The following is a 25,097-nucleotide window of genomic DNA, read 5'->3' as shown; positions in this document are numbered from 1 at the left end:
GACTGCTTATTTCCCTCAAAAAAAACGGAGGAATTTTCTGGCGGTTTCTCCTGCGGCTTCTAGACGACCGCTTATTTCCCTCAAAAATATCAGAGGGAGAATCTCCCTGCTGTAGTGGAAGACATGTCCTACACAGGAAATTTCTCCCACTAATTTCCCTTTCCAATTCTTTAAGGCTCATTTTCGCGGCTCCGCGAGAAAAAGAATTCGGCCAATATCCAGCCATCTTGACATCACGCTTTCTTGATAACGCCTATATTTGTTAAATATACTTGGGAGCTTTTAGCTTACAAGTAGCCGTACTCTACCCCCACCACCCTGGGGGGAGGGTACGGCTACACGTAGGCTAGGGGGGTTTATGATCAAGAGCGGTAAAGACAAATCATTTTGGAGCTAATTGTGTTTAATAACATTCTCAATTTTATCTGCTTGGGAAAACATACCTTATATTATCTTAAATTACTTAACTTAAATGTTTTCTATTCCCATGTCACAATTTACGAAAGTTGAATGCAATAACTTAATGGTGTCACACGCGAGGAACTCCTTTTGCGAGCGTGTGATCCACGCACTTTTGCGTGTGATCCACGCTTCCTTACCTTTAGACATTAATTTCTACTGCAAACAGTCCGCAATTTTAAGCTGCTCAATCCTCAAATTTCCAAAGCATTTTTGAACCCTTGAGGAAATCCCCAAGCTAAACACACTTCGGGCCACATTATAATTAAGTGTAAAGAAGCTAGAAAAGTGATAAACAAGCAAAATTTTCTCTAACAATAAATACAAACTCACGCGTTTCTTACGCTACATGCGATATTTACCATCATTTGTTTCAATTTGAGAAGTTTTCGGTTGAGTGTCGAACGTAATAAGGGATGGATTGGTTTGCTTTACTTTGCTCCGAAACTGGTCCTGAAAATTCGTGCCTCTTTGTCAACAAAACAGATGCAACACAAAAACCAATCACGACGTGTTCCCGGGCTTTCGGCAGTTTGGTTGTTTTATGTTCTCATTGGCTTTTAAAGGTCTTTTCCTTTCTTTTCGTTGGCCGCTGGGATTACTTTGACTATGGTTTAACGACACTCACGAGAAGTGCTTCATACGAAAATTCCATAGTTGGCAGAATTTGTGGAGCAGACCGATTAAGGTTAAAATATCTTGAAATATGTTTACGGCGATGTAATACTAAAACTGCATCTCCTTTCCAAGCTAGCTAGACTTGCAAGTTCAATGAATAAACAAAAACATCGCCGCAAAACATAACTAAACAAAAGATCGCGTAGATTCTTTTTCGAACGCATGAATTTGAATTTTTTTTTTCGACTTCAATCTAACTTGCCTAGAAAACTCGTACCACCCTCTTACCTAAATCAAATGTAAATTTAACAAAGGCGTCTTTGCCACTCATATTTTCTCGCGCTTTCTACAGTTCACTTGTTTTCCATTCGTTATCATTGGCTCCCTGCAATATTTCGTTTGTCTTGATTGGTTGTTGAAATTATGGCACCTTCTTGAAAAACAAGACCAGGACACCAGAAAAAAAAGAGCTTGAGATAGAATGATCAATAACTTGCGATGCAATACGTCACTATATACACGCTGTCTAGAATTAAAAATTAAGCGAAACGACTTTTGGACAAAATATGACAATGGTAAACTGTAGTGGCCCGATCAATTCACCTCACAAGGTTTAACCATCCACTCTGCTTGCGCTGTGGAGTATTTCAACTCAAAGTAAAGAACGCTCGACGTATAAAGCAAACTGTCGTCACAAGATACGGGCTCTCTAAATTTCAATTTTATCAGTTGGCGTAAAGAAAGCAGGACTGCAACTCGCTGATCTTTCTAAGCGACTCATTCGCGGGTTACTGGCCGTGGCCGCTTTCGCGAGTCCTTGTGCTTTCGAACTTCCTAACTCAACCGACAATGAGACCTTAGTCTCATCAAAATATACACTATTAGTTCTTCTTGGACGCGGCTTCGCTTTTCCTTTCACTCCTTCAACGATATATTGTCCATCTATATCACTGTAACGCGTCGTAATCCGTTTAGGGTCCACCCCTTGGGGAATGGGAATAGCTCTTGAGAATTTCGCACCCTCTGCACCCTTGCCGTTTCTCTGAGACCGCTTTCCTTGGAGTAACACGTGCTCTCCTTCGACCTTCCATGTTATGTTCTCCGGGCGGTAGACCCCTATGTCAAAACACGCAAGACGGACAGTTTCTCCAGGTGTTTCAGTGCTTTCTTCTCCCACTGAAAAGAATTCCGAGGAAAAGCCAGGCGACTTGAGAATATCAGATAGGATTCTTTTGCTGTCACTGGAAAGGCTGTGATAAAGAACAAACGAGTCAGTAAGCTGCTTGAGAAAGAGTCTCAAAAATGTCGTGACTCCAACAATCTTAGATGACCTGGGAAGTCACAATGGCGTCAGTTTTTGCTTTACATTGTTCTGTGATTGGTCTAGCAAACTAACCTGCGATAGACTCGAAGCTATCTCTTAGTTAGCATCACCAATGGTTGACAGCCTAAAATTTTGGCCGGCCGCGCGCCAATTCCTGTGCAAATATTTTGTAATGAACGCATGGGGAACAAAAAAAAAAAAAAGGAATGAAACGTTTAAAGAATCAGAAGAAGGAAAAAAGGAGGGAAAAGAATTCGAGTCTTTTCAAACACAAAGCTCATCTAATCACGGGTAATCTGTTGATTTACAATTTCGTTTTCAGCTCTATCGGAAGAAGATGAACGTTTTAACCGTAATTGACTGGGTCGTGTAGTTGTTTATATCTCTAGTTACACTAATTGGTTTTGACAGCCTATCAAAAGCAGACGACCTGGGCTTTACAACGCTTGCGCATGCGGGTACATTTGACTGCTGTGTTGCCGCAGGCTATTGCAGACCCGTGTCACTCTCTCAACTGATTAGATACCGAAAAAGGAAAAAACCCAATTGTTTTCGCTCTGACGAGGGCTAACGCTCGAAACGTCAGCTTTGAAACTATTTACGGCAGTCAATTTGCGTTATCAACTCAGTTTGCTATACCGAGTGACCTTGTTCTTCTCTTCCACCGACGCAGCACCACAGTTTCTTTAGAAACTTACCCCCTTACCTCGCCGGATTAGGAAAAAAAATTACAGACTGCAACTCAGCTAATTTAAAGTGTAAACCAAGTGTAAACATGCGGTAAAAACTATAGTTATTGCGTCTAAGGCAAAACAACTCTGAATATCTCAACCTCCGATGAAGTTTCACTTAATAATTAAGAGGTACTTTAGATGAATCGAAGCAGAAAAAAAGCGAAGAATCTAGAAGTTGCATTGAGCTTTGAATATCTTTGTCTTATTATCACAATAATAATTAGCAAGTCATATTTATTCAAAACTTTCTTCACCTCAAAACCGATCTTGATTTACCGTGAAAATAGGTCTCGTTTGCGCTGGATTTGAAGCGTTCTAATAAAGACAACACCCTAAATGATAATTTATAAAATCAACCAATCTCTAAAAATTACGTTCTGAAGAGAACCTGGAAGGATAAGATCAGATTTCAAAAGTATTTATGGCTCTAATTTTGTGTTGCTCATTACTTCTGACATCGACGCTGCTGATCTTAGTAGTACGCAGGACGCTTATCATATGAACTTCGTAATAGACCTAGCTCCATCGTTGAGTCTCTAGGGCTCTGTGGTAAAGCATTGGAGCGCGGAAATCCGAAGGTCTGAGGTTCGATTCCTCATGAGGACTCAGAATTTTTTCTTTGTCTCACGCTCGTAACAAGACGAAAAACATCTTTCTCTACTTCTGACATGTTTTAATTAAAGGTGGCAAGCTTATGCAAAGCATACGTGGCTTGAGTAATAATAATAGTAATAGCGAATATGATTGTTATCTAGGCACTTCCCACCGTGTTCAGCGCTGTCCGCTTAAAATAAAATGTAAAATTGTACAAACGATAGACAAACTTCGCGATAAAGAAGGACAGGGGTCAAAATAAACATGCCAATCTTTGGTTAGGTAATGGCAGCCCCTGCTAACTCTCTCGTAGCGGTAGTTATCGAAGAATGAAAAAGAAACAAAAAAACCAATTCAAAGGAGTAAACTAGACGATACATTAAGCAATATACATTGTGTCGAACAGCGGGGCGTTATCCAAAATATCACGTGGAGTGACTCTCTATTCAAAAATCTCTACATATGTCCATCGCGCATGTCAAATGCAGTGAAACTTCTAGAAAGTCATATAAGACAGGTTATCTGTAGACAAAAACGTGATAACAAGAGAGACACGTGCCCCCTAACGACCCCTCAATTAATCAAACTTTAAAACAGGTTGACTGGTTCAGGTATCAAAGCAAGAGATAGTAAATTCTCGCATCGTTCCACGATCGTTTCTAATTGGATGCAAATGCCGTCCATTACTGCCGGCGCGAGAGCAGAATATTTCAAAATTCGAACTAAACTTGGCAGAATGTTTATTTCGAGTCATTCGTGAGAAAATTAACGATATCTAAATCCTTGTTAGGAGGAATTAGCTAACTGTACAAGGATAAAGGTTTGGGTCAATTAAACTTATGGCTTCGTGATGCTTCACATTCTTTTGTTAAAGTTATAAGAGCATCGTATAATGTAAGAATTGAAACTTTAAGATAATAATTAATAGGCATCCTTGCTACATAAAAGATAAAAGATAAAACTATTTCTTGAGATAACGCGCTAATGTTCTGGTTTTTTGGCAGTGACACAAGATTTGATCTTTCACGGTTTCAACAACCATTTCGTTATATAAAATGTATATTTTTGTTTTTGGTAAAATTACATAATGACGGAGGTAATGGCTGTTAATGAATACCAGAAAAATTAAGCTGCCACTAGTAAGGTAAATTAAAACACACAATAACGATTTCACAAAGCAATTGCTGGTGCGAAGGCTATCGGCTACGTGCGCCAAGGTACACTATATTTTTATGTAAGCGCCTGTTTACAAACAAATTTGCACCGTAATTTTCACACAGAAACGCGACGTATTTTTAAAGAATTTGGACAGCGATTGTACGCAAATGAAGTCCATAAAATAGATGATTATGGCTAATCGTTACTTCAATCGTGAACGCACTGACACGAAATGGAAGAGAAATGAAAGCAAACCTTTCTCCAAGCCTTTCAAAGTGATCCCTGGTATTAGAAGCCATGGTTTTCTTTCCAGGTTAAGAGGTTGTTGTAACAAGAGAGTTTTTAAAATTTACTGAGTATAGTACTTCCGTTCTTGACTCGATTTCCAGAAATTCAATGTAAGATCGACGATCGCTGATGAAGAAAACTGAAAAACTCCAATTTTTCAGTATCGAAACGGTAGATCGTTTGCTTTGTCATGCACACGACGAAAACCACAAAACCGTTCTTGTTGCACATCTGGTTTTGATGTGCATCGCTAGGTTTTCACACGGCTGAATAAAGCGAAATTGTTCTTTGCTATCAAAAGAACACAACAATATCGTCTTTGAATACTGTCCCTGTGAAACACTTTCAAACCAGTGAGTTCTTCACATATATAACCGGTCCAAAATTATAGATGAAGTTTTGTTTATGCGAAAAAACTAGATCTTCCCTCCGGAAGGTTTTCGCGGCGGAATTAGAGGCGAAGATTCAATTTGACATGAAATACATGATGTATGTCATGTCTCGTTTCGGCCAGTTCCAAAAGCGTTCTAGAAAGTTCCACGCCAAAACAACGACCCGCGAACGAAGGTTTAGTGCATATGTTATCTCGCATTCGACCTGTCTCCTCAAAGCTGTTTGCATAAGAAATCAAACAGGTCTAATGTTTCAGCAAACAGCTCAAAACGCAAAGGCGAATGTTCTGGAAGCGGAAAATAAAGACAAACAATTGCTAGGGGCAAGTACACTTCGCCTGCACGAAAATAAAAATTTAATTAGAAAGCTTAACACCGAAAAAGGTGTTTAGGAAAACTAAGACCGCAGCGGTAAATTAGAAAAAAATTCGAGCGCGATCCCCTTGAATAAGGGAGAACAAAAACAAATTAAATGTGGAACTTAATTTCATTACCATATTTTTTTTCGCAAAATTATGCACTGGTAATATTGGGGAGACGGTCAGCTTTCGAAATAGCCTTAAGTCTCTAGAGCAATTATCCGGGATTATTTGGAAGATTAATTTTCATATCAGGAAAATTTATTTTAGAGCCTTCCACTCTGTTATAAAAAAAAAAAAAAAAATTAAAAAAAAAATTAAAAAAAAAAAGTTGAGGAAAATTCCGTCTGGTTTTCAAGACGCTCACTTCTTGTTTCCAAGGAAAAGTAACATACTTGTACATGGTTCGATACTTTTATCATTAGTATTGGATTTTCAGCTGACGAAACAGAATTTAATTTTCTTACGCCGAAAAGTTGGGAATGCACGGCTTTATTGACCTAATAACTCTCACATATATAAATGGTGATAAGCTGTCACTCGAAAAGAAAAAAAGAAAAAAATTCAGACATCTATTTTTGTAGAAGTAAAAAAAAAAAGGGGTACGAATTTTTGGATCGGGTATCTACCTAATTACAAAGATGAGCCAAAAGGACTTATGTAAGTGTCACCGCAAACGACTCCAAGATCGCGAGCTTTTCTTTCGTCAAAGAGGCTTGAAAATCGATCATCACCACTGGATGGATTAAATCGATTGAGCTAGGGGATTATGGTACATTAGAAGATTTAAGGAAAAAATTACCGACTTACACCTCAACAAGATCATAACTCAAAAGTTAGATCCTATTAATTTACATGAGGCAAACAAGAACTCCAGGACAGCCGGACAGAAGTTTTCGAAAGCACTAGAACAAAAAATAACAAAGAAACAATTCCTTATGGAAGGTTCTGGATAGAAAATATGTACATTTTAAAGGATTTCGTGCACGAATCCTACTGTTAGACGCAAACGGGAGACAAAGTAGGATTGCAATTGGAAAACAATAAAGAGATTAGAGGAATAACCAACTTAACCCACGCGACCCGTGCGAGATGAAGATCGACTTATCAAGTGTTTCATACCGCGGCCACTCACTTGCGTTACCAGTACACGACGGTCTGAAAATTCTCTCAATACAAGAAAGCTGTCGAGTTTTGGTTGCACAGAACTTTTCGAGGAAAAGCCAAGAGCAAAGCAACCAAGATTTCTTGTTTCAGCCTCAAGGCAAATTCGATGTATCTGCGAATTCGCATGCTTTCGTAAAACCAACTATCGTAAAACTTAGTTTTAGGGTCTGCTCGCAATTTGACTCAACGTGAAATGAATTACATTTTCAATGAAAGAGAACGAGTACAGTCCTCGTAGTTTAAGTTTTGGAATTAATATGATTTGGAAACTTTATGCACAACCTGAAAACTATAAGAAGTCACCAATTGAAGAGAAAATTTTTTGAGTGTGTAAGTTTGGATGAAGCTGGTGTTTTGCACGTGTCTAAGTGAGGAATACACAAACACCGCTCTTGTCAATCGAGAAATGAACTGAAAAAAATACAAAGAACTACAAAAACAAAGCAACATGAAAACAAAAAAAAAATAGACATTATATTACAACCCGCAATAACCTGCTTTATGGTAAGTGTTTTGTTTCCTTTTTGTTTCCTTTTCATGTTTCATCTCGTGTAATTTTGGTTTTCAAGGAATTCATTCTACACCTTTCAACATTTCGTAACCTCCCACACGCTTAATGCTAACTGTAATGTTTTGTATCTTTCTAGCTTCTTCAGACATATCGTGATACCGAAAAAAAAAAATGAAAAAGAAACGTGATGTTTCGCATTCTTGTGATGACAGAATCAGTGATCGAGGTCGACGAGCTGAACTGGTAGTTAAAAGCTATTTCGCAGTCATCCCAAGTGCGACTTCGGAGAGCTTATGCGGTCGGAACATCAATATGAAACAAAACCAGTTCACAATAAAGAAACGACACACGATTTCAGGAGAACAACTATAGAGTAAAGCGATCTTTTGAGGCGAAAACGCAACAACCATCATGGAAGTAAGCAAAGAAGGTCATATTAAATAACTTTCTATTTATAACGGCGACCAAATTTATTCGATATGCATCGAAGGCGGCCAGATGGCGGACAAGAAGTGCCCATCTAAAACTCATAAAACCCATACAATTTGAGATCTTGCGGTCCAACTGTGATGTTATATCGTTAGATCGTTCGAGAAAGAATTAATAAAACTCACACAACAATGAAAAGAGAAATTATGATAATCTGGACGATAATCAAAGCGGTTTTTAGCACAGCAATGAGACTTTCATCGACGACGTAAACTAATCTGTCAGCTATATAACGCGTCTTCCTGAACAACCCGCTGTCACTACAAAATTTGCCCATCTGAATTAAAATAATAATTGACAATATTTCGAAACCAGCTGGGTCGAGGTTGAAGGAGTTTTAACTGTTAACCGACAGCAGGAACATTTTTGTTTATCATATAAACAAGCTAAGTGTCGCTAAAAATATAATCTTATTGCTTAGCTGACAGGTTGAAAATCCCTCGACCCACGAAATAAAGTTCCAGAAGTTTCCAACTCGTGGATTTTAACATAATAATGACCACCTACAATGATAGTAATAATAGCGACGAAAGCAGCTTAGTAATTGCTTTTTTCATAGATCTTTTGGCTTGATATGAAAATGAGCAATTTCTGAACCGCCAAAAATACGCAATATCGGTCATAAGCGAGATTCTATGGCTAAAAATTTTACCCAGAAAAACAATCGATCGCCTAAGTGCTCAAAGTCCTTATTTTTAATATTATTCGTCGAAAAACATACTTGTAAACTATTTGAGAAATAGGCATCAGTGTCACTTGAGGAAGGAAACAAATTAAAATCCGCTAAAAGTATATTTAAGCACTGAACTAAATATGAAAGCAAAGATTTGCAACGTACACGTTTGTTTTCTTGTCTGCTTAGAATAAAAATTGGCTTTTGGTTAAAGAGGAATCACTTCCGCACCACATGCTGTGGAAACCTAAAAGTTGAATCGCTTTCACGATCTCGCAGATATGCAGAGAACATTCTGGAACTCTTAAAGGTAGCCACTATTGCCAATTAAACGAGAAAGGCGAGTAACAAACACGAAATCCATTTGGACATAATTTCCTCCGCTATTTCTATCTTAAGTGGTATTCGTGCTAATTTGATTCCCTGCTGCACGAACGTAAATTAAACTCAAAAAAGCTTCACGCGCGAGGAACGTTCTCTTATGGTTCAAGAATTACGTGCGCTCTTTCAACAGAACAATTTTAAGAGGTTCACATTTTAATCTAAAACAGCTTGTTTTCAAAAGCACTAAAACACTGCTTTTTAAAATGAGCATCAGTAGACTTGTTGTATGATTTTAGAGAAGTATCTGTTCGGAAAAGTACGAAGTACCAATTCTTCCGATGCGTTACTGTCATAAAAAGTTGCAAATGTATTAAACATGATCGTTTAATATACATAACCTAAACAATTTGAAATCATGACAGAACGTTGTCACCTATGAAAATCTTCTATATATTCTCCACCAACCAAACTTATGCATTGAAATCGCTGAAATTACACAATCAAACACCGAATATCTGAATATAAAGAGAAAAATATAAATGCGGCTTTTGAAGAGGGTATTCAAAATGAAAGATTCTCGGAATTCTTTTTATGAACATTCTAGTTTCTTGGCACTCATTGACGAAAATGAAGTGCTTTTGAATAACTTATTGCTGAAATTAATCTTCTGTTGGACACAAGAAAATCATTAAAACAAAGAAAAGATCTGAAATCACAACATACCTTCCACGCTTAATGTGATTCATCACTGTATCTGAAATAAAGAGGAAAATAATTTAAACTGTGTAGGTATAAACAGGCCACACTAGGCAATGTCCAATGATTGAAACTTAAGATATACGATTTATGTAAAACCAAAGAGAAATCATAAATATTCATTTTTTTTTATATAAACCGATCATACATACGTAATTAGACAGTCGAAGCCCCGCGTTCTGATTCTTTACTATGATATCAAAGCCATCTTAGTTGCTCTTTAAAACACGCTTTGCACGTGGTTTTTGCGAAAGTCCAATTCTTCAAAGTCGTCTCGCACGACGGAATATGTGACCTGCTCGTCTGGTTTGAATACGAAGCGGTTTTTTTTTTTCTTTTTTTAGATTTCATATTTTCGACTCTATGCTTAAATGTAGCTAAACCAATCGTGATTACACAAACGACTTAACTTCTGTCACAAACTAGAGACAAAATGCAGTTATCTCACGAATGCCAGTAGCATTAAGGTCATGTTTGAGAGTCGACCGAGAATAGTACACGACAATAAAACTGTCTTCGGCGTGGGCGTGAGTTCCAAAATAAATTCAGGTTGTTTGCAATTTATTGACACTCTTTTAGTAGGAAGCGCGAGGATGAAACGAACGTGGACTGAAAAGAGACCGCCAAGGCTTAGGAAGATACGACAACAGAACTTTGTTCTAGAGGTTGTTACAAAGTCTGCACGAAAGAAATCCAATTTCAATTTTAGCCCACGAACTATTCGAAAATGATATTTCCTTTATGTACTGGAAGAAGTTTGCATGTAGGATTGAAAGTTTTTAAGTGTAAAAGCCGTATTGAAGCAATTGCAATGATTGCAAAGAAATAAAAATTAAATAAACATATCACCGAGAAAAGGTCCGTCAAAAACCTGAAAGCAAACCTGAGACAGATGGAAGCGCCTCGCAGTTATCATCACTATCAGCTGGAGCTGTAGCCATTTTATCGAAATGACTTCTCGACTGCAGCAGTTCTGAATCTTAGAGCTATGAGCGGAGCGCGCGTTTACTCATGTTCGGAGAATATGCACAACCCAAACCGCAACGATATCAGAAGCAAATCTGCTGAATGAACCCGATCAGCACTATTATACCACAAAGGAAGTAGAAAGAAAATTCTAGAAGGACATCTGCGCATCTCTTAAACGTCTTAATTGGCAGCTCTTAGCGCACCTTGCCTCGGGTTTGTTATGTTAGGGGAGCTCACGTGCAAGTTGCATAATTTAACTATTCTATACAGTTATGTTGTCTATCAATCACTCTCTGTGCCGCGTGCATGTGTTCAGAAGTCACCAGAACCGAGCAGGAAAGCTTTTGCTATACCTCATCCAATAAGAACGGAAACACTGGTTCCTAGTTAGTTCGCTGCTTAGTCCAGGCGTGACCAGACTCGCAAAATCGTTATTGATAGTAATTTCGAAAGCATTGTTTACAGGAAAAGGGGAAAAAATAATAAAAACATCTGTGTGCATGTTTATTCCAGAGTCGACACATACAGGAGAAAAATCTACATATTCGCCCTAAAGTTCAAATCCTAACATCAACAAGATTGTTCTGTATAATGCTGTTTCAAGTCTTTCAAAATCTTCTTTGATCTCACAATTATCCCTGCTCTGCTTGGATTTGTTGCTTTCTCTTTGATGCTTCACGGCTTTTTCATTTTGCTAGCTTAAAGGTTACTTTGAGATAAAAATTTTATCGAAAGGACTTTCGAGTCATGAATGTTCTTTCCTTTTGACCCAAAGAATTATACCGATATCAGTGCAAATCAATGCAAAGTCCGTACGAGCCAAAATTTAAATAAAAAAAAAATTCGAAACCGAAGGTGATAGATCAATCCGAATTCTTAGAACTTTCTTAGGGCAAAATCTATCGCTATTCTTCGAAAGAATTTATAATAAAATCTACCAAAGATCGATTTTCACTGTCATAAATTACGACTTCTGAAATTCTCTGTCCGCGCTACACTAATTGTTATCACTTCCTGATACCTTTCATCTCAAAAGAATGAAACAAGTTAAAGATAGCAACAGGAAACCAATTCCTTCGGAGGACAGGTCAATCAAAGACAGGGTCGTCTACCGGTCACTGAAAAAATATCCTGTCCTTCTTACCAGGTGTTCAACCCGAAAAGAGCACCCAATACAGCTAAGGTTTGTCGATGCACAAGATGTACAGCAGAACTGTCTTGTATCTATACATGCTTCGTTTGAGATAAGATTTTTCCAGTATAATTTTTATTTGAATCGCAAGGAAGTAAGTGGGGAATGATAACTTTGAAATAACACACTCACAAGCATTTGACGATTACTAGTAAGAATGAAATCGAATATTGCTTCTCTTGATTTTCCACCGCCTCAATCTGAGATGAACACAATAGAACAAAACAATGCGAGTCTACGGTTTTTGTGGCTGTGATGTAAACCTCCGAGTAAAATTTAGGGGCAAAACTTGATTCAACATTCAGCATCTTGATTATTTTTCAATTTATTTTTTCTGCATCTCTACTCGCGTGGAATTTTTAGTACACACAGTTACACCGTGAATATGTCTCATTTTAAAAAATAACTGAGAGATTATTAATGAGCTTTCATTGGTCGATAGGTGTGTTAGAAAATGACTGTGTGTGGCGAAGTTCTAGATTTGAGCGTGAGCACCGTTTTGTAAAAATAATTGAATACTTCTTCCGTGTTTACATAACCTCATTGAAACACTTGGGTGGTTGGGACAATTCTCGAAAGTTATGCAAACCATCGACTGTGTCTTCAATTTACATACTTTCTAGAATGATCCGAGTCCCTCTCCTGCTACGATGACGCTTGGAAAAGAACACGGAAAAGGGATTCTATTGCTTGAGGGCATTTGATTACATCAAATCAATGAGTATCAAGATTTCTAGGAAATGTATTTTAAATTGTGCACAGTTTTCGCATCAAAAAGTTGTCTGTGGATCTAAGCGCGAAACCCAACGGTCTGAGGGACCGATACTCGGAGAGGGACGCTAATTGTTCCTTTGTCTTACACTGATAAAAAAAGTTGACATCTTTCTTTGCTATTTTGATATAAACAAGAACAGTAAGAGGTACGAGAAAAACGAAATAAACAAGTCAAACAAGCGGCTTATTTCAATAAAATGAAACCAAAATAATCAATCAAAAATGGCCTGACCTTTAGGTGCAAACTGAAGGTCACACAATCGCCCGCTGCAATAAAAAATCAAAAGGAGTTTTGTCCTAACCAAGGCGGATTCCAGACGTAATTGTCTCCTGGCGAGCTCCTAAACGTAATGCGGGCAAAATAATAATGGCAGCCAGTATCTTAAAATGTCCCCTTACTATGACGCTGCAAAAAATGCCTATTTTGTTTGATTCTGGAAACAGCTGTGTACGAAAGCAGATTGGATGTTATTTATTGAAATTACTCCCAGCAACAGATTTCACAACATATACTCATCTCAATATTGGCTTGATAAAGAAAAGCGAATTTTCCAGAGAAACAGATCTATTCTCCACGTGCCTTTGATGAAAATAGTTCTCACAGCTGTTTCCTCTACGGTCAACAAAAATATTGTCATGTTTATGCTGACTGCGAACAATTGAGGAACTATGAGTTAGGCTAAAAACAGATTGTCAAAAAAGGGCAATTCACACCAAGGAGACGTGGATTAGTCCCTTCTTGAATTCAAGTAAAGAAATAAAATGCCAAACTAGACCAAGCGGTGATGGAAAATCGAGCTTAATAGACCAGTGGAAAAACCAATATCTTAATTGCAACCAACAGGAGAGCTATTCTCTCAAATAATTATCTGCTTTTCTTAGCTTCAAGTGCTATCTCTCCGCGTGGTATCCTTTTAAAGAAGACAAAACAAACTCCGCAGCACGATTTCAAAAGCAAAGTTATCGAAGAGTACACCCATTACAAGCCAGAATGTTCTTCAATAGTGCACGACATGAACTTCTACATGGATATTACATTCATAGAGAACATACATTATTGTAGATAAATATTATCGAGGGCATATTACGCTGAAGGCACGCTTTTGTGTCATTATATAGCCTTAGAAATCCACCTTTTCTCTTCAAAGAATCCCCTTAATGGCGTCAAGAGCTTTTGTCGCTCTGATCTTTCTAGATTGAAAGGGCAAACTTATTAACGGCAGGTTACCAATAAGATACAAGCAAGCCTACACATTATCTTATCGCGCGCCAAGCCACAACTGATCGATTTTTATAATCTCGTAATTTATCAGTTTATCAGTGTGTTGTCCTTGAGGAATGAAGAAATTAGATCTTTATCAACTCGCGAAAATGACGATCGCAGATCGAGATAAACATGCTCATTGAGTTTCCGAACAAACAAATATCAAAGTAAACTCTAGAACTTTTGTCCGCATACGTCCGGAATTCAAAATCAATCACCCTGCAATCTATTTATTTTCAATTTGGCAAAGGGGCAATTTCCTCAATCACGAATTTTAACTCTGTAATTATTAAAAAGTGTTTCTCGAAGCTACTGTACTTAGCCAAGAGTGAAGCAGTCGTTACCAAATAAACATCAGAGCAATAACAAATAGCTTTAAGGTAAACGCTGAAGCTACTGAAAATGAAATTCGAAGATTTGAATCGCCGAAATGCAAATTTTTCCCTCTGAATGCAATTTTCTATCTATCTAGAATATAGCTACTGACGCAGTAATGACTTGGTGGAAAATTGCCACGCGGACTTCGTGAAATTACTCCGGTGATTTGTCTCTTTGAGTACATTTGTACACTGTAACTTAATTAAACATCAATGACGACTAGCCGGGGAGAAATTACCGTCTAGCACTTTCTAAGATATCGTGGTGTGAATCAATGAATATTACCATCTAACATAACAGTATCAGAGAACGTCTGCTTAGCTAGATCGATTTTGTTTTGCCCTCGAGGTCTTGCGGCTCGTTTTAGCGCCTCTATCGCGTTTGATTACAAAAGAGCGCTAAGTAACCCACCAGCCACGCGGGATAGGAAGCAATTTTTTTTCATCTTTTTTAATTTTTAATGTGAAGACAAGCAAAACTACCTTGACGTGGCTTAATTGCCTAGAAGACATCGAACGAGAAAGAATAAACTCATAAAAATATAAACAATGTTAAAGGTGAAGGGCAACTGAAAACTTCCAAAATGTAGCCTGAATTTTAACAGTAGACAGACCATCACGAGGTTATGATTGTTTGAAAATCATTTTGTCGTTCATAGAGACGGTCGCTATTTTTCGCCCAGGGGGAGGTAAGGAGGGTCGGGGGTTTTGGTCGTGTCCCAATAGAATTTATCTAATCCCCCCACAGGTCTCTGTGGTATTCTAATAACGCCCCCACCCCCTCTATGGTAATAAAAGTGAAAATATCAAGTTAAAAATATGTGTAACCAATTGCCTCGAATACAAATGTGAGTTCAACAGAATTTGAAGTATATGAGTTTCAAAACATCAAGCAGAAGAGCATGTTCTGTGTGACCTTCTGAGCTTCTTTAAATAAAACTTAAGCTTTTTTTTTTTAATTATGAATAATTGACCCTATTAGGACATCATCTGACCCTCCCCCACTCCCCGCGATTAATAATGAGTGGTCTCTTATTGAAGTTTATATCATTTTGGCGCAAAATAAAGAGAATCTCAAGAAAAAGTCGACATCTCGCTTACACTCTTATCTATGAAAACTCCTATAGACGTTAACGAGCGAAAGAACCAAGAACCTCACGCAAGGCTTTAATGTTAATCCTGGAGCAACCTTCGTCAATGGTTTTCCTGACAAGCCGACTATTATGATAATCCAAAACAGAAAGCGTTTCCATCGAGTATCATTTGATCAAAATCAAGTAATCAAAACGGCAGATCAGAAAAGGAGAAAGACACAACTCACAGCACATTTAGCCTCAGTAAAAAACGTGACTGATCACGTCGCGATTCAGGGTTTAGTTTCACGTCTGCCAGGTTGGTAGCGCCATTTTTTCTAAACAAATGACTGAATAAAGTAAGGTAAAACCAACACGATCCCAGATTTCATTTGACATTCGATTGAAAATTGCTTTAGTAACTTGCGGCCGAACTTACCATGAATTATCGACTCTTTGTAACGGTGTTGGCCACTGCGAACCGCTGCTGAATGTCTTTGTAACGTTTGAGTTCTTGCTGGGAGACAGATGGTGTGAGACTGTCCAAAGCTTTCCGGAAATCCGCTTCCGTAACTTGTATGTCGGTATCATCTAAGCGAGGGTCAGCTTCGCCTAAAATACAAAGCAAAGCTATGTATTGACTCATGAAGCTCCCGTGTAGTCTCAACACAAAAATACGCTCATTAACAGAAAGCCAGCACTGTGTCCGTAAGGTACTCTTAAGCTTAGAGGGGGGCGAATATTCCATGCAAGACAAGCGAAAGTATTTAACCCTTTGATCCTTAATGGTGACTAGCATCTAGTTTCTTGACTAGCATCTAATTTCTCCTTACAATATCACTCCTCGATCACACATCAAGGTCACGAGAATAAAGGAAATGATCACCAACTAAAGAAGCTGTTGATTGATAGACAAATTCTCCTTTTAAGCACCTAAGAAAATGTGTAGAGAACAGTCTGGAGAATATGCATACTGCATGTTAAGTATTCAGACAAGTATGTAAAGGGTTAAGACGAGTATGTAAAGGGCTAAGACGAAAAAATGTGTTGATGGGCCTTCATGACTCCTGAGTTAATCCGTTAACGTACTTTGTAACGCTTCCATAGCATGGCTGTTCCTGTTATTCACGCGACTTTGCACGTCGCTGATTGCATGCGATTTTGTGTCAATGCAGCCAATGATATACAGAAAGTCTGTAGGATGTTATTTGACGATAGTTGGAGACTTAAGGTGACATGTCAACAGACCATTCATTACCCTTGCGTGTTTAACGCACCGCGCTTTTTAGAACAGAGCAACCGATCGAGAAATGGAACTAGAAAAAGGAGCAAAATAATCGAGCCCCTTATGTTTGCAGAAGGTCAGGCGGTTTTAAATTGACATCTGAAATAATCTTCACTACGCACGCTTTGCTGTGAAAATGGTTTTTACCTTGCTCGAGTTCTTCAATCTTTCGCTTAACCGATTGCAATATGGCATCTGAACACAAAGCGTAAAAGTCGGCTCCTGTTAAGTTGGAGGGACAAAGTTCCGTTATGATTTCCAACTGCAAATCAGGGTGTAATTTAAACCTGCAAGAAACGAAAATACACAGCCTTACATCCTTTATCAAAATGGACAGCTTCGAGCAGCTACAATATCCCTAGCTGGAGCTAGACGCCAAAAGATTGATTCTGGAAAGTGAAGAGTAGCCATACTAAAACCCAACTGGAGCACATCGCAACGACAATTCGCTATTTGCTTAGTGGTACATTTTTTGAAAATCTTTCTCTCGGTGATTATCGCAGCGCTTGGCTTGATTACTTCCCTTAAATATTTTCCTTAACGAATTTGATTGGAAAATATGTTTTTTTTTTTTCCATCGAAAGCGCGAGGCAATAGCGAGTCACACACGCAGGAACGAGCGCGGAAGAGGTCAGCGCGGTAATAACCGGCTGACAATCTTTTTTTCTATCGTGGACCGCAAAACAAAACAGAAACCATCCCCTCGTTACGTCGCCAACAACAATATCATTCACACAAACCTTCCTATTTACCATCGTTAAATATTCAGTAAGTGGACTTACTTTCTCGTCAGAGCCTTGAGAATGTTGAGCTGTGATCTGCGGTCCTCGCTCACTCCTAGGTACAGTAGTTTATCAAATCGACCAGGTCTCAAAAGCGCTGGGTCTAGAAGGTCAGGTCGGTTTGTAGCCCCAATGACGAATACGTCACATGCTTTGTGAAGCCCGTCAAGCTCAGCGAGCAGCTGCGACACTACTCTGAACAGAATCCCAAAACATTGAGAGAATTAAAATTGAATTTGCTAAAAGACTATGAAACGCTGAGCAATTTCTGACCAACGCTTAGCTGATTGCCGAAACCGCTTTCGCGTTACGTCAAGAAATCCCTCTGCCTCAACACCGTCTCGTCCAATCAAATGCAAAACTAAAACCAATCACAATTTGGTCAGTCGCGCTTTTTCCCGCGCTCCAAGCAGGTTGCTGGGTTCCGCTATGAGACATCACTGGCTCCTTACGATATCTAACAATTGCTCACCGAAGTGGAGGTAAATGTTTACCACTTTCAATGACAATGAGTTGAATCATTGTTTAAGTATATACCACACAAAAGCCAAAAATCAGTTTACTTTTGTCAATATACCGAAAAAATGGTCAAGTTAAACTCTTGACTTCCGACTTTGTTCCTTCGGCTGTTCAGTGGGGAAGAATACCAGCTAATCACTTCTGAAATAGCGCGGGCAAAAAGCTCAATTCAGCTGTGTAGTATATATACGTACTTATTTTCAGTGCTCTAACTGGCCGATAAGATTTTTTTAAGTGTTGTCTTCGACACTCAGTTTCCTCAATCGGGAAGTTCTCTACACGCTGATCGCAGCCATGGCAATTAAGTACTTATTTTAAAAAAATACACAATTTTCAAGTGCACCCGCTACAAAGAAAGTGATCTACACCCATCTGTGAGTAAACTATCTGTCAACTGACATATCCGAAAAATCGACGATTTTGCCCATCGTACGTTTCGAGCGTACTCTTTAACTATAATCCGTGTGATTACCAGTGAATTCAGCCAATGTAACAGTCAATCTAACAATCTAATTCACTAATTCAGAGCTGAGTGCTCTCCTCACGCGACGACGAAATTGCAGAACGATTTCCACTGACGATCAAATCGATTTTTGTATAATTAGCTTTGGGGAACATTGTGCTCACTCGCAAAACTCACCGATCCATGACTCCCCCAGAGTCCCCACTCCCTCCCCTGTTGGGTTTTCGCCAATGAGTCCAGTTCATCGAAGAATATTACAGAATGTGCGAAAGGGGGGAGCGGGGGGGGAGCGTGCGAGATTTTTTTTTTTGTTAAGGGAGGGCGTATTTTAATGTGGGAGCGGATAGGGGGGGGGGGGGGGGGCGGGGGGATTTGAGGAGCCGCGGGGGCGGGCGGATTTTTTTTGTTTTTTTTTTTTGGGGGAAACACACAATGGATTTTTTTATTTTTTGGCGCAACAAGCGTGCACTTTGCCGCGCGACCCGCTAACACTTCGCGGACATTCTGTTCACTTGACGAAACAACATACATGTGTATGAATCTTCGGGTCCCTTCACACTGGCACAGAAAAAATAAGATCGTGTGTAGAGAATAAATAAATTGATGGCAAGAGTGGAAACACATGGTTAAAGATCCACTTGTCGACGGCGCTAAAGATGGCAGTGTGCGCGTTTGGTGCTTTGCCTGATTGCAAGGCCACCCTTGACCAACGTTGCGAGTGCGCGCAAACAAGCCACCTAAGGGGTTCATCAAGTTGCGCCCTTACCTTATAACCAGTTCGCCACCACTTCAGGGAAGTAGTAGGAAGGGGGGAGGAGGGTGCGAACCATTGCAATGGGGAGAGACTGTTGGTGACCCAGTTGGCAAAACGAGTACGTACCTTAGAAAGTTTAGAGAACATTCCGTAAGCAACAGCTTTGGCCAGTAATGTTTTACCAGTACCAGATGCGGACCGTGACAAACAGCGACCCCTGGTGAAAAGATATTACGTTAGTTAAATTTACAAGTGAGGGCAACGGCAATGAGCAACAATTAGGATTGCTGGAAAGTAAAGTGAAGTGTGAACTTGTGAGGAAAACTTATTGATAGAAACTTTTGTGAGTCGTTGAGAGTCAAGTTTATTTCGTTCTAGCTGAATCCTACTGTTTCAAAGAGAGATGGCTCTTGGACTTTTGAGACAAGGGAATGAAGTGTTTCGGTTTTGAGTAACAACAAGGTTGTGGAAAAGCACGTTTAAGTACCACGTATTTAAGGCATACAATTCGTCACAAAAGTCTTGTCCAACTTCTTTGGTAAAACTACAGTCAGTACCGATTAATTCAAATTGCTCAGCAGTTTTTGAAGAAAATTTTTAATTTGGGATTTAGACCATACGGACACGACCCAGTAACGATACGCTCGGGGACCAATTTACAACAATATTACTGTACCTGATCTCCTCAGCCGGCTGCAAACAGCTCTGGATGTCTGCCAGCGGTAAACTGGACCAGTGTCCAAGATTTCTGCTTTCACCTACTTGCCAATCCTCCACACATCTTTATCTCGATTTAACACATGGTATTTTCGGCGCTCCAATACGCATCTGACAAGGACGAGCGTGAAGCATCTCTAGGGATTATCTTCAAAATCACCGCTGGCAAATTTATGCCCTCCCATTGTTGTGCTCAGCTACTTGCTCAAATTCCCATGGAAACCAAGTTTGGCCTTTTGGGTTCAGTTGGAAACTGCCCCCAGTTCCCAGGGCACTCCTCTAAGAGGGCGCTTTTAACAGCAGTAAGTTGTGGCATTTTGAAAACAGAGCAACCAAGGTCCTGCAGCACCAGTCCTGCAGTTACTCCTTGCCCCCACAGCGATTCACAACAACTTTCACTTCATTTTCCTACCCAAGCAAACAACCGCCATCTCAGCAAGTCCCACTACAGGCACTTATCTCTACATCTTCTCCTTCTCATGGGTGCTTCAAGTTTCAGCTCGTGAAGGAAGCATGAGTACATGTCAGAGGGTTATGTCATTAGCAGCGGGAGCACGTCGCGAGGACGACTACTGGGCCAATCTGAATCGTCCTTTAGGCTGCTGAGACAATTGGAGCATTGGTGGCTGCTATTCGTGGTTCGTCTCGTCATTTCCGGTGGCTTTGTCATTCTTCCCAGAGGCATGGATGTTGGACAATAACAGGACACAAGGTGAGCATGAAAACAGCTAAACAAAAAAAAACAAAATATATGGTAAAATCAGGCCACGCTGATGTTTACTGTACAGGCCTAAATGAGAACCTACTACACTGCACGACAATCACATCTCCTTACAATGATATGTTAGTGTTCTTTCGTGTGACATCCCATACTAAAAACGTGCCTCCCTTTACTCAAAGGAATATAGTAGGATTCTTATTTTAATCAAAGATTGGGCAATGGAAAAGTTCGATTTACAAGAAAGTGTAAGCATTTTGGGGTCATATGGCTGCACTGTTTCATCTCACTCATGTTAAGAATTATCACCTGTACCTGCGGACCAAATGATTCATCTCCTACAAAATTCCAGTGAACCATCCTGTATTAGGTTCAACCCTCACACCAACCAAGCCCCATTGTAAGAAGATAATCTCCGGAATCTTACTTGGCTTGTCCACCTACATAAAACACTGAATTCTGTTTCGGGTCCAGAGGGAGGAAAACAGTTTTTCATTTGATTTAGAATTTTACACCCCTGGGCTTAGCTTAAAGGCACTGTTAAGAGTGCCCTGCTGAGGAACCCTACACAAAGGTGTCCCTTAGAATGGTCAGCTACATAAGTGAGAGATAAACAAGGACCAACAAGTATTTAGGGAGCTTGTGGCCGTTGCTCACAAAATCTCACATGTAAAATGATGACACGTTTTGTCGAAGCGTAGGGTTCATGAGCCACGAACAGCAATCAAAAAGAGTGCTACAGGCACTTGTATTGCGCCAAACCATTATGACCGGATACCATACCTCTTTGGAATATATTTTTCAGTCTTGATCTCTGTAGCTGCTCACTGATATTCACCAATCAGATCAAAGCAATTGACCTCAAAAGTATGCACTGTTCAACCTTTTGCTTGCTTGCTTTGGGGCAATCGTACTCTTTCCATCTCCAGGAGGGCCAGTTTTAAGAGAAGGTGAAACACTACCAGGAGGCAAGGGTTGGGTCTCATCTGGAGCAGAAAGATATAATCAGTTAGTTGTAGCTATTTGTGTTAGATCAATGAAAAACACATGAGAACTTTTCTCAAGACAATACTTTGTGGTGAGGTTCATGTATTTTACTCTCTCCTGGGCCAATGATGCTTTTCCACCCTTGGTGAATAGTAAAAGAGCCGTTGGCTTCTTTAATTGTAACCACTGACTACACCTAACAACTGATATTGCATATTCTCCATAGTGCTCTCTATACATTACCATAGGATTCCAACAAGGAGAATGTTGTATATCAATCAAGAGCTTCTTTAGTTTGCTGAGCATTTCCTTTATTCTTGTGACCTTAATGTGTGATTCAGGGGTGATATTGTAATGAGAATTAGATGGTACCATTCTCAGGGTGTTTAAAGGGATAATAATTAAGAAACTCAAGCCACAGATCTGTACTGGTATTCAAATGAGATGTGACAATATTGACTAACTCAGCAGGGGAACTGTTTAGCCCAGCCGGGCGAACACTCTCCAGTTAATTTATATCAACAACAGAACTGTCTCTTCCAAAAGAGTGGCCCATAAATGTTGTGACTGTGCATCTCTGAGAAAAAAATGATATATAATTGGCAACCAAGGCAATCATGGACATATACAGTAATTAATTGTACCAGTGCCTCTGATTTTGCTTTCTTTTCTTGTAATGTTTATTATAGATGTAACAGAAAAGACAGGCACATACTATTGTTCATGTAAAAAAGTTTGAAAAGAGACCTGATTATGACATCCTTGAGATGCAATAATGCAAGGAAAAACAAAAGAAACCCAGCAGGGGGGGAGGGGGGGGGAAAGAGGAGCATTCAGACATGTACAAATAAAATGTTTGATGACTAAGGAGGGCTAGACTGTAGGGTCAAAAAGAAAAAAATTGCCTCTACTCATGATCACAGTATGAAACTAACTGTAGCTGTATCTATACTCCGTGACATATGTATTTGTAAAGGTACTATTTTCCCATCACATCCATTCAGTCAATGAGCACATTTGTACTGGTAGTCATGTATATAAACCATAGCTACAAAGGTATTTCCTTTTAAACGTGTATGATCAAGTGGAACTGAAAGAAAAGACCATTGAAAAAAACAATAGAAACTTACTGATAAAGGGAAGTGATGTCTGGGTGCACTAAAAAAAGATGTACTTCCTGAGCTGCGCTAAGAAAGCCTTGGTCACTTGAAAGAAAAAACCCCAGATTTGAGGTCCGTGATTCATAAGGTGAACCCGACTCCTTAGAAAGTCACCTTTTCTTCCCAAAGATGAAACATGTAGAATACAGATCCCACTGTCAACGTGCTTGGAGAGTTTTGAATGGTTTTGGCAAGTGCATGATCAAAAGAATCCACGGCTTTGTAAGAAGGAGAGTGCACCAGGGCAATGTGAGCTTCATTTGCAAAAATGAATGGTTTTCTACTCATGCTTGCAGTGCTAGTAGATCTTTTGGTTCTTCATTCTGTATGGTTTCTGGATTGGGTAGACATAAATACTAGGCCTTTGGTTTTCATTAAAAAAGGCTGTCATGTAACAAAATTACGTAGAGTAAGGGGCAAGCGTATCCGATTCCATCTTCAATTTGCCAATTGAATGCACAGGGAAAATTTCACTATATTCAAAAAATCATTTTCATATATGGGAGGATTAGCAGTTACACAATTTGAACCATATGACACTTCTCACCGCTGAGACTGTTGTGCAAAGCATTGAAAGCTATTGCTGAGAACCCTGTTACTGCTGTTGATTACAGAATACATACCGGATTTTGAGCAGTGCGATGATTTGACCAGCTGCCATTGAACATCTGTAGGTCAATCAAATTGACAGTGAAACAAGGAGCTCTGCTTGAGTGGATCAAATGCCAAATTGCTATGACTTCATTCACTGAACTCCAAACCACTAGTTTAAATGGTTCCCGGCATGGGGAGCTAACCGACAGTGTAGTGGTCCCATAAAGCGGACTCCTGGAGAAGTGGCATGCAAAATCAGAGACAAGAAAACAAATCATTTGCATGGGGATGGACCACAGAGGATCCACTCACTAATTGCAGAGTCAAAAAATAACATATTGGTCATTTCAGCTTGGATCTGACTAAACAAGTTTCTGATGTAAGGCCTCATTTGTACTAGAGGCTTACACTGCAAGTTATAGACATTATAACCACTGCTTTTCCTGGTTCACCTTAAATCTTTACGAGGAGCATGAAAGAAATTCAGGCTGCCATTTTCTCGTACATTTATAGGTGCCATTTGAAAGACTTTTCGCGAAGAAATGCTACTAATGCGCTCTTAGCCATGAATAGCTCTCTTCGGATGACACGCCAATGACAATTCTCTCAAGTGGAAAAGGGTTCACCTTTTACACCAAACGAATGTCATCAAACATGCAGGCTGGTGGGTTGAAGAACGTCTGTAAAATAAAAAAACTTTCAAATTCAATCAGATGGTGGAATTTTAGCTCGTCAGTGCAAGTACAAGCAGTCAGTTTATCAACTCTTTTCGGTAGTGGAATTTTGAAGGCCGTTATAATTCCTAAAGCAAACCCTCTTTCCCACTTATTCGATGAATTAAAGTGCCCATTAGCTACAGAAACGATACCGTAAAAGAAGGGAAGATCAGAGGCACAGGTGGAGACAAAAATACTCTTTGGAAATAGACAAATCACTGCACTTCGGTAAGTATAGTCCGCCATTTTCCAGTGAGCTAGGATGCCTGGCCGATGAAGCTCTCAGACCCAGTCTTAATTTTTTTTACGGTTTGTGCACATATGCATGGGGTTGTGTTTGCTGTTGAAAGGACTTCAATATTTTAGAATGTCATCAGGCAGGCTACCACATTTAATTTCTGGACTGTGTTATATACGTTATGCAATGCGTTTACGCACGTTCATTAGTAGATTTCGAGGGAAAGAACAGCTTAATGGCCACATTATACAAGTGGGGTTTCATTCGAATTCCGTGTTTGTTTTGATTGCAAGTTACACAAACATTTCTTGTGATGTAATGTTGCAACCGGTCCAATTGGAGATTTGCGATGTCTGCAGAGAATTTGCAAAAGGACGAAGGCGAAGAGCCCTTGCTTCAAAAAATCCTAACATTTTGTCTGGTCCCCTCTAAAATTCCCTCTTGACATCTGGGATTTTTACAGAAAGCTGTCGCCTCATTGTGGGACAGTGGAAGAGGTCTGACCCCCTAAGGATTTCGATCTCTTAGACTGGGGAAAGCTGATTCTCAGGAAAAGAATGATATCTCATGTTATAGCGTTCTTCGCTGAGAGTGATGGCATAGTGGAGGGAAAATTTGGTTGAAAGGTTTTCCAGGAGATACAAGTTCCTGAGGCGAGATGTTTCTATG

The 25,097-nt window shown here is 39.5% G+C and overlaps 1 protein-coding gene and 3 pseudogenes across 3 annotated transcripts; 1 reads left to right on the top strand and 3 right to left on the bottom strand.

The window, feature by feature from the left end:
- Positions 1–382: 382 nt before the first annotated feature.
- Positions 383–16,069, bottom strand: LOC131780326 (heat shock protein 27). Of its 3 annotated transcripts, none has more exons than XM_066169741.1 (3): positions 15,935–16,069; positions 9,814–9,844; positions 383–2,327 (listed from the first exon to the last, which is right to left on the bottom strand). In XM_066169741.1, exons 2-3 carry the CDS (start codon positions 9,834–9,836, stop codon positions 1,787–1,789), a joined length of 564 nt encoding a protein of 187 aa, XP_066025838.1. In that variant the 5' UTR covers positions 9,837–9,844; positions 15,935–16,069; the 3' UTR covers positions 383–1,786. The 3 variants fall into 3 exon arrangements, with proteins under 3 accessions (XP_066025838.1, XP_066025839.1, XP_066025837.1); XM_066169742.1 differs by lacking the exon at positions 15,935–16,069 and adding an exon at positions 13,014–13,106; XM_066169740.1 differs by lacking the exon at positions 15,935–16,069 and adding an exon at positions 10,730–10,943.
- A 6,777-nt stretch (positions 16,070–22,846) lies between these two features.
- LOC136282472 (uncharacterized) lies at positions 22,847–23,723 on the bottom strand (annotated as a pseudogene).
- Positions 23,724–23,797: 74 nt separating this feature from the next.
- Positions 23,798–24,436, bottom strand: LOC136276890 (uncharacterized; annotated as a pseudogene).
- A 341-nt stretch (positions 24,437–24,777) lies between these two features.
- The window catches only part of LOC131780327 (ribonucleoside-diphosphate reductase subunit M2-like), a 240,027-nt pseudogene continuing 239,707 nt past the window's right edge, over positions 24,778–25,097 (top strand).

Source organism: Pocillopora verrucosa, chromosome 7 (assembly GCF_036669915.1).
Source record: "Pocillopora verrucosa isolate sample1 chromosome 7, ASM3666991v2, whole genome shotgun sequence".
NCBI lineage: Eukaryota > Metazoa > Cnidaria > Anthozoa > Scleractinia > Pocilloporidae > Pocillopora > Pocillopora verrucosa.
The sequence above is the reverse complement of the archived record's forward strand: the minus strand, read 5'-3'. Positions and strand labels throughout refer to the sequence as shown.